The following is a 17,231-nucleotide window of genomic DNA, read 5'->3' as shown; positions in this document are numbered from 1 at the left end:
TTTACAGTGCTCGGAGATCTCAACATCCACTTCGACGATCCAGGGATTAAAATAGCAGAAGACATCAAGGAAGACCTCTCAGCAATCAGTCTTTCCTTGAAAAACCTCCAGCCCACGCACAAAAAGGGTCACCTTCTGGACCCCATCTTTTCAAACATACAAGAGCTGTCTACCTCCGCTCCTCTTCCCATCCCATGGACAGATCACCATCTCATCCTGTTCAACATCCCTACCTCTCGTCATTCCACTCCCAACCCGATACCCCAAGCACCATCCCGCCCGTGGAACAAATTAAACACGGATGCCTGGTCCCTCCAACTTTTAGCTACCTCCCCCACCCTGAATCTTGATCCCTCGCTAGCAGACAACCAACTTCGAGAATGGATAACATCGTCTTTGGACGCAGTCCTCCCTATTAAAAAACTACCCAGTAAGAGGAACTCTTATAAATCCCCCTGGTACACACCCGAACTACGTGATCTACGCAAAAAGTGTAAAAGACTGGAACGGACTTGGAGAAAAGACTGGACTCTCAACAATAAAGAATCCTATAAAGCAACTATGAAACAATACAAACGTCTCATCAAAAAATCACAAGCCTCTTACTATGAAGAAAAGATCATGGCTGCATCCAACTCCTCCAGAGAGACATATCGCGTAGTAAAAAGTCTCCTGAAAGTACCCGAACCGCAACCAGTTGCCGATCCATCCGGTACTAGATGCACCCAACTCGCTGAGTTTTTCTCAGCCAAAATCTCAAAAATAATAATGACCTTTCCAAATACCAATTCCGCCATGGGCCTCCCACCTGGGCCCGCCAACCCAGATTTACCAACGCTTAATGCTTTTCTTCCCGTCTCAACCGAGAAGCTGTTGGATACTCTCAACCGGGTGAAGAGTGGCTCACCAGACGACCCAGTCCCCATGAGCAAACTCAAACTAGTAGCACCCATTATAGCTCCCCACCTCTTGACGCTGATAAATGCCACGCTCACCAGCGGCATAGTTCCCATCAGCTGGAAAAACGCGGTAGTCTGCGCACTCATAAAAAAAACGCATCTGGACCCTCTGGACCCCTCAAACTTTAGACCCATTTCCCTCCTTACAGGCATTAATAAAGTGGCGGAGAGAATCGTCAATGAACAACTCTCAACATTCCTGGAGTCTAACGGTCTACTCCGTCGCTCACAGACAGGATTCAGACCTGGACAAGGTACTGACACTGCCCTTCTGGAAGTGATAGAGGAGGCAAGGTCTATTCTAGACGCAGGAGGATCAGTGGCAGTGATCCTCCTGGACCTGAGCGCTGCCTTCGACACGGTGGACCACACCATTCTCTTACACCGTCTCCAAAAAACGGGCATCTCAGACCTAGCTTTGGCATGGTTAAAATCGTACTTGGAAAATAGGACCTTCAAAGTAGCCGACAGCCACGGCCAATCCAAATCTCTCCCCTTGAACTGTGGAGTCCCTCAGGGCTCGTCCCTGAGCCCCACACTTTTTAATGTATACATGGCCCCCCCTGGATGACGTCGTCATTCCATTCGGCATCAAGGCGGTCCTGTATGCGGACGACACACAATTAGTCGTCTCCATCAACCAAGCAGACCAATCAATGGACAAACTAGTTTCCTGTCTGCACAACATCTCCATCTGGATGGGCGACTCCAGGCTCAAACTCAATGGAGAGAAATCCGAAGTCATGCTTTTGGGCAACCCAAACAAACTACCCTCAACCCTTGCCTGGCCAGCCAGCATGGGCATCCCTCCCACACCAAAACAAGAAATCAAAAGTCTTGGCTTTTGGCTGGACCAGGAGCTCAACCTAAGAACCCAAGCAAGAAAGACAGCCGGAACCTGCTTTGGGCTCATGCGAACAGTCCGCAAGATCCTCCCGCTCATTCCCCCCCAGTCTAGAAAAATTCTGTTGCAGGGTCTAATTTTATCAAGACTGGACTACGGAAATGCCCTATATCTAGGTGCACCCATAGCGACCATAAAGAAACTGCAGCACACTCAAAATGCCGCAGCAAGACTACTGACGGGAACAAAATCAAGATGCTCAGCCAGACCCTCCCTCAAGGCCCTTCACTGGCTGCCCATCCAAGAACGTATCTCCTTCAAAGCCTTGTGCATCTCCCACAAGATCCTACAAGGCAAGGGCCCACCAATTCTGAGACCCCTGGTTAAGCGCCATAAATCCTCCAGAGAACTGAGATCTGACACCCTGTTTTTAGCAGACATTCCCAGAATAAGAAAGGCTCGCGCCGGCGGTCGCAGCTTCTCTTACAACGCCGCTAGACTCTGGAACAGCCTTCCCCTTAACATACGGAAAGAAAACAATCTCCTCGCATTTCGCAGACTGCTAAAAACCTGGTTGTTCCCCAAATAATTCCACCTACTGGAGGTATGTCAAGCTATATGTTAGCGCTGGGACGCCCAATGGGTAGCTACGCGCTTTAGAAATCCTAAAATCAAATCAAATCAACTCAGAAAAATGCATTTAAATGCATTTTTCTGAGTTTTCGCAATTTACCACGAGGTCTGACCTCGCGGTAAATTGCGGCCAGAAATTGCGAATTCGCAAAATAAAATTGGATGATGAATTGCATTTAAGGAATCTCAAATAGAGATTCCTTAAATGTAATTCCTCGCAAAATTGCGAGAGCGCAATTAGCGATTTTTACATTTGGGATGCTGAATCCCAAATGCAAAAATCGCACTCGCAAAGGGCCAGATTCTCTGAATCTGGCCCTTTGCGAGCGCAATTTTCTTTGATGAATCGGGCGGATAGAGATTACTTAATTGGGATTTTCTGCGAATCGCAATTAGGTAATCGCTATTTCCAATGTACGAAGAGGTTTCATTTACTGATTCCCAGTGGGTCGCAAATCGACCTACCTCGTGAATATTAATGAGGTAGGTCTTGGTTTGCGACCCATTAGGAATCGCTAAAACCACGGGGATGGTGGCCTGCTGGGGTCATCAGACCACCAGAAGTGTTCTTTTCATTTTTTAAGAGCAGGTAGTGGTCTGTGGGACCACTGCCTGCTCTTAAAAAATGCTTTTACAAACGCCCCTTCCCATTTGTGAATAGGGGACAGATGTAGCTGGCCAAATACCGAGCGGTAACGCAGAAATTCAAAGAATTTCTGCGTTACCGACCGGTATTTGGCTGGGAGCAATGTAGGTGAGTTCAAACCTATTTGCAAAATAAGGAATCGCTAAATAGCAATTCCTTATTTTGCTCTTGCATTTAAAGAATCAGAAATAGCGATTCCTTAAATGCAATGTACGTAGCACTAAAAATAGAGCACTTCAGCCTTAAGGAATTGCTAATTACCACCAACTTGAAGTTGGTGGTAAGTAGCGATTTCCTTCAAAAAAGCACTTCTTTGCTTATTTAAAAGTGCCATGTGGCACACATCCATGCCCTTAGGGCATGTATGTGCGCCACATGTGCACACATGCACATTTCAGGGGTGCAACAGGGTGTCCTTTGGACACCCTGGCATCCTTGAAATACCTTCCGCTATTTGCGATTCGGTAATACCAAATCGAAAATAGTGAATGTCTTCCCATTCATTCCTATGGGTCTCCTAGCCCATAAGAATGAATGGCTAGGTATTACTTAATAAAAAATCTCAATTACCGATCGTTATTAAGGAATATTAGGAATTGCTAATATTTTAGCCATTCCTACCTACATTCAATTTAGCGAGTCCTTAATAGCGATTCGGTAAAAATCGCTATTAAGGACTCGCTAAATTGAATTTACCTACATCTGGCCCTAGGTTACCACCAATGCCCCATGGTCTCCATAGCTAAGACTTATTCAAGGCAACTTGTTTTAATGCCCATGATGGGGTTGCACCACATGCCCATGGAAAGGGGTGTGCCTAACAAGAAAACAGCATAGGGTCTTTGGGGGAGGGGAGATGGGGGACATACCTTTGGGTAGCAGATACTGTGCGTCCCTATGCAAGCACTATCCTTTCTGCACTTTCCTTCAACCTCCAGCCTGTGGTAACAGCTCCAGGATCTCCCGGCCTGAGCATCCCCCTGCAAAGGCTGATGGAAGGCCAGACATCAATGGTTGCCTCAACCTGATCCTATCATGACAGCTTCAGGCTCACTGCCAGCTCCCTGACCTGGGGTGGGCTCTGCGATGCCAGTAGGCTGGGGCACTGCCATGTGTTGCCATTGTTTGGGATCTCAAAGACAGAAAAGGCCATGCACAGGGGCGTGGGGACCCCGGCTTTAGCAGCTACAGGGGGGTGGAGTCCGGTTGGACCTCTTCTGGCTGCAGCTCGGCAGACAAAGGCTCATAATCGCCATGAACGGATGGGTGGGTAAGTGAGTGACTGAAAGGACGGATGGAGGGCTGGCTGGATGTGTGAATGAAAGGGTGAGTGTATGTCTGAGTGAAAGGTTGCATGGATGAGTGAAAGCATGGATGTCTGAGTGAAAGGGTGTATGAATGGATGAGTGAAGGGTGGATGGATGAGTGGATGGAAGGGTGGATGGGTGAGTGAAAGAGTGGATGATTGAGTGAAAGTGTGGATGAATGGATATATGTGTGGCTGGATGGATGGATAGATGAAAGGGTGAATGGATGGGTGAAAGGGTAGGTGGATGACTGAGTGGATGGGTGGATCGACGGGCAAGTGGATGGATGGATAGGTGGATGGATGGATGCGTGAAAGGGTTGATGAATGGATGGATATTTGACTGAAAGGGTGGATGGATGGATCAATGAAAGGGTGGAAGTATAGATTAGTGAAAGGGGGGATTAATGGAGCTCTCAGGACAAGGGTCTGCCACCTGTGCACAGTGCCGGAGGCAGCCCCTGGATCTCGGGGCTCCCCCGCACCACGGGGGCTGTGGGGGCTTATGTTACACCACTCATCAGGACACAGCTCACTTCAGCAGTGGAGTAGTGTGGCTCAATGGTTAGAGCGGTAGACCCTGATGTAGAGGTCTAGCCCGGGACCAGGGTTCAATTCCCGCCTCGGCAGGTCTTGGGCTCAATTTCCTCGGAACTGATAATTCTCGCCTCGGTGCCTATTCTAATCATGGGTCCCACTCTGCAACTCTGGGCAATAGCTTGCTTAATCTCCACAACAGCCCCAACAACGCTAGGATGCCTGGCTTCACTTTGGGGGTGCCCAGGAGTGGGCACCTCACAGGGAAAAACCAAGAAGGGTTCCACAGCGGTATGCGTACAAGCGCAGAGATACCCTCATGGGTCGATTCGTGCGCTATTCAAGTACTACTACATTACATTACATTACAGCAGTTACTGAGCCTACAGAGATTTGCGTTAGGCATCAGATAGGGCATTTGACTGTGATGTATGTGGCTGGGCTCTAGCATCTAGAACCTCGAACCAAAACGCCCGGATTGACATTACGGATGCTTCACACTTAAGTAAAATATACAGCAGCCACAAAAAAAACAAAAAAAGACTGCATTAGTGGTTGTTGGCCCTACACTTCTTCTCCTGAGAGCCCACGTCAATGCTGCTGGAAAATAATGTGCTCTGATGCTCACACGGTGTGAAGCGCTATGTAGACACTTTCCAAAGGGTCACCTCCCTTAGACGGCTTTGACTCCGAAGGACCTGCACCACTCAAGCAATGTCTATCGCGAATTCAGTTTATATGGTTGCCCTCTACTGTGTTCTTCATTCACTTATTCTGCTCATTCAGTTCAGTGGATATTATCAGGATACAAGAAACAGCGGGTCCAAGTTACAGCCTTACCATTGGCATTGAAGACTCTCTTGAGCACCCCACCTACATCTTGGTGTGTCCCCACCTGCAACAGGAGTGACACCCAACATCTTGCATTTTCAGTACAAACCTATCAGTGCCTGGAAGCTCTGGATCTGACCAGGGTTTGGTGCTCCCCTGGATATGCAAACCCTGAAAGTGCACACCCTAAACATCTCCCTGTTTTTCTTCCAACCTTCCAAGCTAGAGTTCTCCACACCTTGTAATCTCTCTTCATTACACCCAGGGTCAGTAGACACGTGTGTGTAGATGTGTCATCTGTGCAAACTTGCTCAAGTCATGCCACCATGCTGCATGTCCCAACATTGTAAGTAGAAATATGGTCTTAAAGAGATTGTGTCTTAAACATCATTTACAAAATATTGTCCCATTGGATGTAGATGTTCTATTATTAACTGCAATGGGACGGTAGTTTAGTGAACCATATTTAGCAGACAATATTTCTGTCAGACAATATTTTGTCTATGATATGCTGGTACCATACAATGCCACTGACCTAATGTTATTCAAATCAAGATCCTGAGCAGATATGGAGATGTGTGTCTGAGGTTATGGACAGAGAGTGAACGCAACTCCAACCGGGAGACACTGGCGTGATTCCAATGCACCACTTCTGACACTGCCCCATACTTCTCAAAATGGCGGCCCTAGCACCTACCTCCGTAGTAAGGGAGCCACTTGTATCTCTTGCCTTGAAATTCCATTCCATCAAACTCTCCACACTGCTCCGCTCTGAAATCTCTGGAGCCTTCTGGGCAGTCCTGGGGGGGTTAAGGAAGAAAGCACATGAGTAAATCATACGTGTGTCTGCTGTGTTAGGTGGAAGTACAATGTGAGTGACACCTGAAAAGTCCAATGGAGGAAGAGTGTGAGGATGTGTTGTTATGTGTGTGTGTGTGCACATGCACGAGCCAGATCAAAGTTTGAAAACATTATGTATATTAAATGTGATTCGCTGGCAATGGTTTTTGGATTTTCTCCTTCTACAACACCCTAGAAACTTTCCCCAGATTGTGAAGTTCTGTCTCAGGTAATCTATAAAAAGGTAAATGACGTTGTTGATGTACCTGAAATTGAACAGATTCCTATGAAAAAATGAGAGAATGTCACCTTCTGCAAGACGATTGCAGAAGGGGGAAATACCGCAACTAGTAAACACCACTCAATCACAATAGCGAAATAATACCGCTGGACGTCTGCGGGAGGAGATTACCAGTGAAATAACCTTCTCATTGAAGGGAAGAAGACTTACTGCAAACAGTAACATTCATTGCTGATAACCAGATGACCTCTGAGGTAGTCTCAAGGTCAAAATTATAACCAGCTGCAAGTACCCAAAGGAGATACCAGGATTGTCCCCTGCATGCCCAGGAATGTAGAGAGGAAGGGGTTTACTTCTGGGATTCTGTCAGTGGTCCATCAATTTAGAATTTATCTTCTCTACAGTGATTTTTTTTTTTTTACCATCAGTGGTAAAAATCGGGCCTTACGAGCTGAAAAGCATAAAATGCTGTGATCCACTATGGTTATTATTCCCTAAATATCCTATAACGTAGTTGATCAGTGTTCACAAGAGAAAGGGACAAGGAACAGCTCACGGTCCAGCCGCTGGCGGACAAAGCTTGAGGGAGCCCCACTTCAAGGTACGTGGAGGGTCCCCCTTCAGACTCAATCAGGAGCTCCCAGCCGGAGTACTGTGCTGAGGGGTGCCTCCTGGAGCTTGGGGTCCCCCCGCACGGCGGGGCATGCAGGGGCCTGTGTTATGCAACTGGGTTCAGCATGGATGCTCGCAAACAGAGATATTTACATATATAAACACAAGGAGGTGGCTGTTCCTTCACAGAAAATGTTCTGGTTGTAGAGAGGGGATGTTCCTTGTTGGAGGTATTACCCTCACACACCCATGTGGGTGTCATGCGTCATCATCAGGCTTAGCTCCTCGTGAGGCCAGAGCTGCAATGCTCTACAGGCTCCGCTAGAGGGCTCTTTAGCAGAGATCTTTTGTATTTAGCCATGATGATGCGTGCAGGTGTGTGGGGACTCAGTAGTGAGTGTAGTGAAAAACATGGTTTAAAACTACCTAAGGCTTACAAAGAGATATATTTGATCATGGGCCCCCTTAGCAGGATTAAAAGCAGGTGGGTGTAGTTTGTCAAGACAAAGTAACGAAGTGCGGCAACTTATGTAAAGTACTTAAAAAGTCACCATGTTTCATGCCTGCATGGTCCAAGAGGGCTCGGTGGCATTTCTTCAGGACCAAAGGAAAAGGTGTCCCTAACCCTACTCAGGGCGGGGTATGTGTATCTATATTGACTGGGTTTTATATTTTAATCTCAAGTGGTGATTAAAAGGTCAAGAGCACCTCTAGATAATCACCCTATTCTGATCTCCCATTCCAACCCAGATGAAAAGGACGTGTAGTGCCTTAGGTCAATCCAGAGGACTGCATAATAACTGCAGTGTGGATGAGTCGGAAGCGGAGATATGCGTGTGTCCTACCCCTCACTCTGCCTGCCTGGAGGTTAACTTAGTTGATGCTACAGCAACAATCAGTCGTGCAACATAATATAATGCTGTTAGCATTTATCATTAAGAGGCTTTTCTTTATACGTTGTGTTTTAATATGCATATGTTTATTTATGTAGACTCGTGTTTTAGTGTTATGTTTAGGTCTCGTGAGAGAATGATTTTTCATCATTGTCATTTTTTCTTCTTACAGGTTTTTCAGGCCACTCTTTCTGCTAATTCTCGACTATGTCCAGTGACCTCCATGCTTCAGCTGCCACAAACACAGGAGGGGGTGCTGAGCCTGGGACAGTCTGCGAAGGACTATGGCCTCTGGGCTGCAGAGGATGCAAAGGCAGAGCTCTGAGCAGACTGCACAGGAGGTCTCTTGACACATACTCCTCACAATGGCAGAAGACAGCTTAGACTCTGTGACACTAGTGCTCTATCTAGCATGCTGAGAATATCTATTTATTTAGTTATCTTTTTTGGCCAACATTAATTTTATACAATTCATCATTATAATTGTTATTCATGTACTACACAGTAGAATTGTGTGTGACATGATGATGCTCTTACTGATATCTTGGAAACTGCTGTGGGGACTGCTGCAGTGTCTACACCCTATGTCAGTCCAGGGGAGGGGCCAGTAAGGCACCTGTCTCTTTTCTCTGCTCTGTAGGACTTCGAGAAATTATGGAACATTTTAGAAGACCTCAGTGTGGAAATCCCTCTTGTTGAGTTTTTGAGGAAGCTATATAGTGATGCAAAAGCAAGGGTACGGTACGGGATTCCTGGGTAGTGCACAGCCACTTTTAAAATCAGAAAAGGGGTAAGGCAAGGATGTGTTATGGCTCCCTTTCTTTTTACATTGTATATAAATGAATTAGGTCAAGTTCTGGAGAAACAGTGCCAGGACTTGCCACAAATAGACAGACGTTCGATACCCGCCCTATTGTACGCAGACAACGCTGTTTTGATGCCGCAAACCCAATTGGGGCTCCAAAGGGTTGTGTCCAGCTTTTCAACGTTTATGCACTGTTGTACCCTGCCCGTTGGGCAGGTTCACCACTAGACTTTTTGCTTTTTCCTAGCCTGTTTATGGAACCTGGTGTTGGTGATTTTAGGCCTCTGCGCACTTTTTCACTGTGGTACAGTGTAAAGTGCTTGAGCTCTCTGTGAATGAGTGGTGAGTGACCTGCCCTCCCATAGGAATGAATGGGGAATATGTATGCCCATGGTAGTTCCTGATGTGTGGGGAGTGCAGGGGCGAGTTTGGTATGTATGAACTCGTGAGAGTGAATGCTGCAAAATGATGTATGCGGCATAACTGTGTCTAGTCTAGAAGTACTATTTTGGAAGTTGGCATATTTGTGTAAGTTGGTGCTAGCGTGTGATTGGCTGGTGAGCCTGGCCCAGAGTGCCTGGGCCTGCTTGTGGATTGACTGTCTGGTTTGAGGATGACAGGGGCTGGAGAGCCCAGGAGGTTGTCTGAGTCAGCCCATGGATGAAAGGCAGCATCTGCTGCTAGGGAAGTGGGAGGAGATGGCACCTGATAGTGAAGGGCTGTGCCTGCCTAACTACAAAGCTGGCTCCACCTCCCGCTGGGCGACTGTCACCTCTGTCCCTGATACTGAAGGGGACTTCCCTCTAAACCAGTCCAGCTGGTTCTCACACTGAGACTTCAAAGGCTTCAAAGACTTTTCACTGTATAAGAAGGGGTTGTGTCCCCTTCCAAAATGTTCTTGTTTCTAACTTGAATCTGCCAGGGGCATGCTGCGGCTGGGGCTCAGGGGAATCCCTGGGCCCTGCCCAGCTCCTGGACATCTGATGGACTGCTGGGGGACTCTTCCTGGCTGTCCCCCTGCCTGGCTGCATCTTTGAGGACTTTTGCTGGACTTTGTTCTACCCTGGAGACCTTAACCTGTGATGCTGGGACCCTTCTTGTTATAGGGGTCCTTTCCAGGGGCCTGTGGGTCCTGCCAGTGCCCCCAGCGCGATGGAAGCGCTTTATTTTTGTCCCATAGCGCTTGAGAGCGCTTTATTTTTGACCCGTAGCGAGCGTGTCGCTATCACGCATTTTGCGTGAGGTTTTGCAGGTGCCACCCTGCTTCATGCCCGATATCGCTATTTGCTTCGTTGCGGGTGCCACCCCGTTTATTGGATTGTTCGGCGAGTGCCCACCTCGCTTCTGAATGTTGGATACTCCTCGAGGGTGCTTACCCCTCGTTATGCCCCTTTGTTCACCGCCATGGCCCGAGCTGTGGTTCATGGCCGCCGAGGGAAGCTGAGTAAAGGTGCCGCGCTGTGATTGGCGCGCCTGGGAGGCTTGCCCTGCTAGGCCGCGCACCGATTGGGCCGCTGTTGGAGGCAGGTCCCGGAGAGCCGCGCTGGGATTGGCGGGCCCCGGGAAGAAGTTGCCGCGTCACGAGGGGCTCGTTTGGAGAGCCGCGCCCTGATTGGAGATCGTCCTCCCGGTCCCCCGTGTGCCGAGGGAGACCGGGGATCCTGCCGGCCCGGGTGAAGTGCGGGAAACAGAGGCTGAGAACGCTGGTAGCAGCGCGGAGCTCCCGTAAGGAAGGAGGGAGCCCCGCAGGTGCCGCACTGTCCGCCGGCGCAGGAGTCAGCTGAACCGGTGAGCGAGTGGCAGAGGAGAAGGGAGGGGCGCCGGGACACATTGTCGGCGTCCGCCCCCCCCCCAATAGCGCAAGCTCGCGCTGCTTGTTTGTTTGAAGCCATGAGGGCTTCCAGGGCGGCCCCAGCTGGCAGTGGGTCGCCCCAACATGTATGAGCCCAGAAAGGCTCAGAGGGGCCCTAATTTGTTTGAGAGCCTGTTTGGCTCCAGAGAGGGCCACATTAGATAGAGGGGGCGTTGGGGCATATTGCCGGTGCCCGCCCCCTCCTGCCTCAGAGTGTGAGGGTTAGAGTCCGGTGAGGCTCATGGGGGCACCCTTGTTTTTAGAGCCTGAGAGCTCCAACGTTTGGCTATTTACAGTAGCAGAGCCTGTGTGGCTCCAACGTCTGGGGCATGTGCGATATGCCCAGAGCCTGTGTGGCTCCAGCAGTGGCGCAGTTGGCGCCTAAGGGCCAGTGAGGGCCCTGGCGCAGTTTTGTTGATTCTCCAGTTGCCCAGCACTTTGTGGGCAGCTGCCACGTTTAGGCTTTTTGTACTCTTGGACTGGCGCTGCATGGCAGCGCGCCCTGACATTGGACACAGGGCATCCTTGCCCCAACAAGGCCAGTTGGCCTAGGGACTGCCACAGGTAGTGGCTTATGTAGTGTTGGCGCAATGTGATTTCTATGCTTTTTAATAGTTATTGCTAATATGAGTTTTTGCGCTATTGATTTATTATGCACCTCTGAATGTTTTAGGCATCATGTGTCTTTCTTTCCATGCGCTACACCTCTGAATGTTTAGTCATCATGTGTCTTCTTGCGCTGCACCCCTGAATGTATTTTATTGCATCATGTGCTTTATTCTTAACACCTCTGAATGCTTTAGGCATCATGTGTTTCTCTTTATTACTCCTCTGAATGTAGGTTATTGCATCTTGGGTAATGTGCTCTTTTCCTAGACCCCTAAACGCTGAGTGATATTTAGGTGGTTGTCTTTTCTACTCTTCTGAATGTAGGTTTATTGCATCATGAGTAATGTATTCTTTCTTAGACCCCTAAATGCTGAGTGATACTTAGGCGGTTCTTCTGTTTTTAGTACAGGTGGTCCTAGTAAGGTCCTGGTTCCTGTTACCAGTGGTTACTGGTTGTTATCTGTGATTATTATTTTGTTACATTTATTCTTTATTCTAGAAGTGATTTTATATTCTACATTTTATCTAGAAGTGCTATATCTGATTCTGACAGGCGCCCATGTGGCCCTGTCTTGTGTACATAATCCCTGTGAATATTGCCGTGCCAGTTGGCACAATGCATATGTGTGATTTTATCTGATGTGTTTTTACAATACAAAAGATATTTTTATAATAACCTTGTGTGGAGTCTCTTTTGTGGTGTGCCTAGTATGTTGTTGCTGTTGTGCGCTGGCGCAAATGCTTTACACATTGCCTCCGAGTTTAGCCTTACTGCTTGTGCCAAGCTACCAAGGGGGTGAGCAGAGGTTATCTTGGCGTGTGACTTCCTTGCCCTGACTAGAATGGTGGTTTCTGCCTGGCTTTGGCGTCAGCCTTAGCCTACCAGAAATAGCCAGTTCTAACATGCACAATTTGGGTCTTAGAGTGAACACCTCACAAAACATAATAAAATGTTGGCATGATAGCACAAAATGCTGGGATATATTTATCGATGATAATAAGATCGAATTTCCAAAAAGATTTTCTTACCTAGGCATTCTTTTTGACGAAATGGGGACTTGGTCCAGGCTTTTCAAGCATGAAAACTAGTATTTATGAAAGCTACTGCCGCACAAGCTAATTGTGCTAGAAAATTGGGGAGACGACCGGTTGTAGAATCATTACACATTTATAAAGCAAAATGCGTCTCACAGCTATATATACGGTGCAGGTGTCGGGGGTTATGAAGACCCTCAGCCCCTACAGTTAGTTGAGAATGCCTTCTTTAGATATTTACTGGCAGTCCCAACCAGCACATCAACCTATATATGCCATTCTGAATTAGGGATGTCGTATATATTCGACCTTATAAAAATACAACCCAATTTATTGCATAGGATATGGTCTAACCCCAAAACTGATTTTAACCGGGACATTTCAAATAATAGTTTAGCCACTAGCATCCCATGCCTAAAATATATTAAAAACATTATGAAAGATCTGTGGGAATACTTTGAAGACCTAGCACTTTAATAACAGTCTCAAGAAACAACCTAAAAATAATGTGTTGGATGCTTCTTGAGAACAATAGAATTTCATCCGAAATATTAAAGACTACAGTACAGGCGAACCAAATGATGCTAACCACCTACAGAATTCAACCCTATTTAAAAACTATGGGGCCGATTATGATGGCGGACGGACCTGAGTCAGTCTGCCACCATAGAGTAGGAGGGAACCTCTGCATGGCCTGCGGAGTTCCCTCCTGTCTAATTAGGATGTGACCACCACCCTGGCGGTCACATCCTCTATTTTAACTATTGCGGCGGGTGCGGCTTCAAGCTGCATCCGCCGCAATGGTAAAAATCCATACATTGCATTTGTATGCAGAAAGCGGCAGGCACCGTGCGGTGCCTGCCGATTTCTGCATACAATGCAGGGGGGTACCATAGGTACCCCCCATATGCACCCCCCACACTCCCTTCACCCAGGGGACCCGCAACGGGCCCCCACAGTGAAGTTACACATGCTTTTCCACGGCGGAAAACCCGCCGCGGAAAAGCATTTTAAACAGCCCATCCTAATATGGCTGACGGTGTCTGAGAGACACCGTCACCATATTAGAGCTTTTCCGCTGCGGTTGTAAGCCAACCGCGGCGGAAAAGGTGCGGACGGAAACCAGGACCCACCAGCCATCCTAATGTGGCGGTGGGTCTTTGGTGGGTCCGCTGCGGTTTTTCCGAAAAACCGCAATCGTAATAGGCCCCTAAGTTAGGTGGTTATGGCAGGATGGTGTTCACCCGCTTTAGATTGGGGATCTTTAATAGGCTAATCAGTTTCCCCACAATGAGCGATAGGTCGAGCATTACGTGTATGTGCACATGTGACGATAAGTCTCTGCAAACAACAATGCATGTTCTTTTATTTTTAAATTTTACACTGAACCAAGAAAAACATGGATTTTACCAACTTTAAGGCTGCATGGTCTTAGACAATGTTGCCCATCGTTCCAAGTGCTACAATTTTTAAAGAGTGAAAATTTTACAAAGTCTATAGCTTGTTACTTGAAATGTGTAATGAAATATAGGAAAACTATTGGCACATAAATTTCTTAAAAGTACAGCTATGCTTTTTTTTACATACGATACTGTTAGTATTTTTAATGCAGAATTATTTAGCAATCATGTGATTCTATGTGCTTTTAGGATTTTACTGTAAAAATTGAATAAAGATTATTTGAATTGAATTGAATTGAGTGCCCTCATTAATTTTGAGTACGTTAACGCAGGACAAAGCGCTGCATCGCCTTACTCTGCACAAGGGAGACTTTCCAAGGGCGTTGCAGTGGGTGTTTCCACACAGCTCCCATGGGTTTTGACACATTCCCAGATATACAAGGATTGTATATCAGGATGCATCCTGACTTTGTCAGAAGCAGTCGCTCCCTTCAGCCCCTGCTCTCCTGTGCCTTCTCCACCTGGACACCATAGCGCTGCTCTGCTTTGCTGACCTTCATAGCGCTTTACTGGGTATCATAGCGCTGCTTAGATCTGCTGAGTTTTATAGCGCTTGACTGGATATCGTAGCGCTGCTGTGATCTGATTTTAAAGCGCTTGACTGTGTATCTCTATGTTAAGGGCCTGACCGTTCTAAGCCATATTGCGCCCCATTCCCTAAGCGCCGCTTTGCCCACAGCATCATTAAATAACTTATCTCCCCCAACCGGATTGCGGTTTCGTTTCTGCCGCCATTGTGATAGTGGTTGTTGTTGTGCCCGGAGCCCGCCCTCTCCACGCACCCGCCCCTCCCAGCTGCTCCTCCCTCGCCCCTCCCCCTCCACTTTCAGCATATGTCAGTTGCATTCTCGCGCAGCGATCACGCGCAGCGGTCGCCTCCCAGTCGTGCCGAAGGTGCGCCAAAGGTAAGCCCGTCTGCGCCCGTCCGCGCCTGGACCGCGCCCAGCGCCATACCCCCTGGTCCTCGTACTGTCCACCCCGCCCGCATTACTTACGATGCCACCACCCTCCTAGCCCTCAACCCCGGCCGCTCCCTCAACTGTGCCCAAGCTGCTCCTGGATACACCCATGGACCCTTTTCTTGTTACTCCTGCAAGTTCGACGGTAACAAGACCAACTCCTCATCTACAATCAGACCACAGATATCCGACCCCAACCACCTACAATGCATCTTGCTCAACACCCGCTCGGTCCACAGGCACGCCATTGACCTATGGAATCTACTAGACACCATCTCTCCGGACGTCGCTTTCCTAACAGAAACATGGATGAATGCCTCTTCTGCCCCGGACATCACCATTGCCATCCCGGAAGGCTATAAGATCATTCGCAAGGACCGTACCGGCCAAACAGGAGGAGGCACCGCTATCGTCCATAAGAAATCCATCCGCATCTCAACCAGCTCAGACGTCAATCTCGCCAACTCTGAACACCTCCACTTCCAGATCCACACCGACCCCAAGACCACACTCAGAGGCACCCTCCTTTACAGACCACCAGGACCTCACGCACAATTTAGTGAAGACATCACGGACTTCATCACTCCACACGCGCTCCCCTCCGAGGAATACATCCTTTTGGGAGACCTCAACTTTCACCTTGAAAAGAACAACGACCGCAACACCACCACCCTTTTGGACAACCTCGCAAACCTCGGACTTAAACAACTTGTCACTACCCCCACCCACATCGCAGGTCACACACTCGACCCTATCTTCACCTCCAGCAAGCATGTTTCCTTCAGCCACACCACAGCTCTCCTTTGGACTGACCACAGCTGCGTTCACTTCACCTACAACAAGCCTACAACCAACAACCACCCCCAACCCACTTTGCAAAGAAACTGGAACAAAATCACCATCGACCAGATCTCCTCATCGCTTCTTCAAAAGCCCCCCGCCCACTCCTCAAACCCTGACCAAGCAGCCACCAACCTCACCCAATGGTTATCCAACAGCGCCGACATCCTAGCACCGCTGAAACAACGACAAATCAAACTAGGCAGCAAAAAGGCCTCCTGGTTCAACGACGACCTTAAGAAATCCAAGAAACTCTGTCGCTCCCTCGAGAAGGCCTGGAAAAAAGACCCAACCACCAGCACCAAGGACGCCTTCAAAAACGCCACCCGCATACACCACCAACTAATCCGAAATGCCAAGAAAGCAGCCTTCAAGGACCGTCTAGATAACAACGCCCATAACAGCAAGGAATTATTCAACATCGTCAAGGAATTCACCAACCCCTCAGCCAACTCCAACGACATCACCCCCTCTCAAGCCCTCTGCGACTCCCTAGCCTCATTCTTCCACGATAAAATTGCAGACATCCACAACAGCTTCGACAACCAACCCGGAGACCAACCCACCCAATCCCCTGCAGGACACCCACCCCCCCTGAACACCCTCAAGGACTGGAAGCCAATCTCAACTGAGGACACCATCCGTCTGATGAATTCTATCCATTCAGGATCCCCCACAGACCCCTGCCCTCACCACATCTTCAACAAAGCAGACTCCGTTATTGCACCGCACCTCCGAGACGTCATCAACTGCTCCTTCAACTCCGCATCCTTCCCGGAAAGCTGGAAACATGCCGAACTCAGCGCCCTCCTGAAGAAACCCACAGCTGACCCCACCGAACTCAAAAACTATCGCCCCATCTCGCTCCTTCCATTTCCGGCCAAAGTCATCGAGAAAGCTGTCAACAACCAGCTCGCCGCATTCCTCGAAACCAACAAATCCCTCGACTCTTCACAGTCCGGCTTCCGAGCTAAGCACAGCACCGAAACCGCCCTCATCGCAGCAACAGACGACATTCGAACTCTACTGGACAATGGAGACACAGTCGCCCTCATCCTCCTCGACCTCTCCGCAGCATTCGACACAGTCTGCCATAGCACCCTTCTACAGCTCCTCAAAGACATCGGAATCCAAGGAAAAGCTCTGGAATGGATCACCTCGTTCCTCTCCGGAAGAACCCAGAGAGTCCGCCTTCCACCATTCAAGTCAGAGGCTACTGAAGTCATCTGCGGAGTACCTCAAGGATCCTCACTCAGTCCCACCCTCTTCAACGTTTACATGAGCCCCCTTGCGGCCATCGCACGCCAACATAGCCTCAACATCATCTCC

At 48.5% G+C, this 17,231-nt stretch overlaps 1 protein-coding gene across 3 annotated transcripts in view; it reads right to left on the bottom strand.

The window, feature by feature from the left end:
- The window catches only part of PAPLN (papilin, proteoglycan like sulfated glycoprotein), a 593,424-nt gene that overhangs the window by 140,300 nt on the left and 435,893 nt on the right, over positions 1-17,231 (bottom strand). For all 3 annotated transcript variants that reach the window (XM_086937090.1, XM_086937088.1, XM_086937089.1), the window contains exon 5: positions 6,454-6,556. In XM_086937090.1, the coding sequence (XP_086793216.1) occupies positions 6,454-6,556 (103 nt within the window). The remainder of the gene's footprint in view (positions 1-6,453; positions 6,557-17,231) is intronic.

Source organism: Lissotriton vulgaris, chromosome 9 (genome assembly GCF_964263255.1).
Source record: "Lissotriton vulgaris chromosome 9, aLisVul1.2, whole genome shotgun sequence".
Classification (NCBI taxonomy): domain Eukaryota; kingdom Metazoa; phylum Chordata; class Amphibia; order Caudata; family Salamandridae; genus Lissotriton; species Lissotriton vulgaris.
The sequence above is the reverse complement of the archived record's forward strand: the minus strand, read 5'-3'. Positions and strand labels throughout refer to the sequence as shown.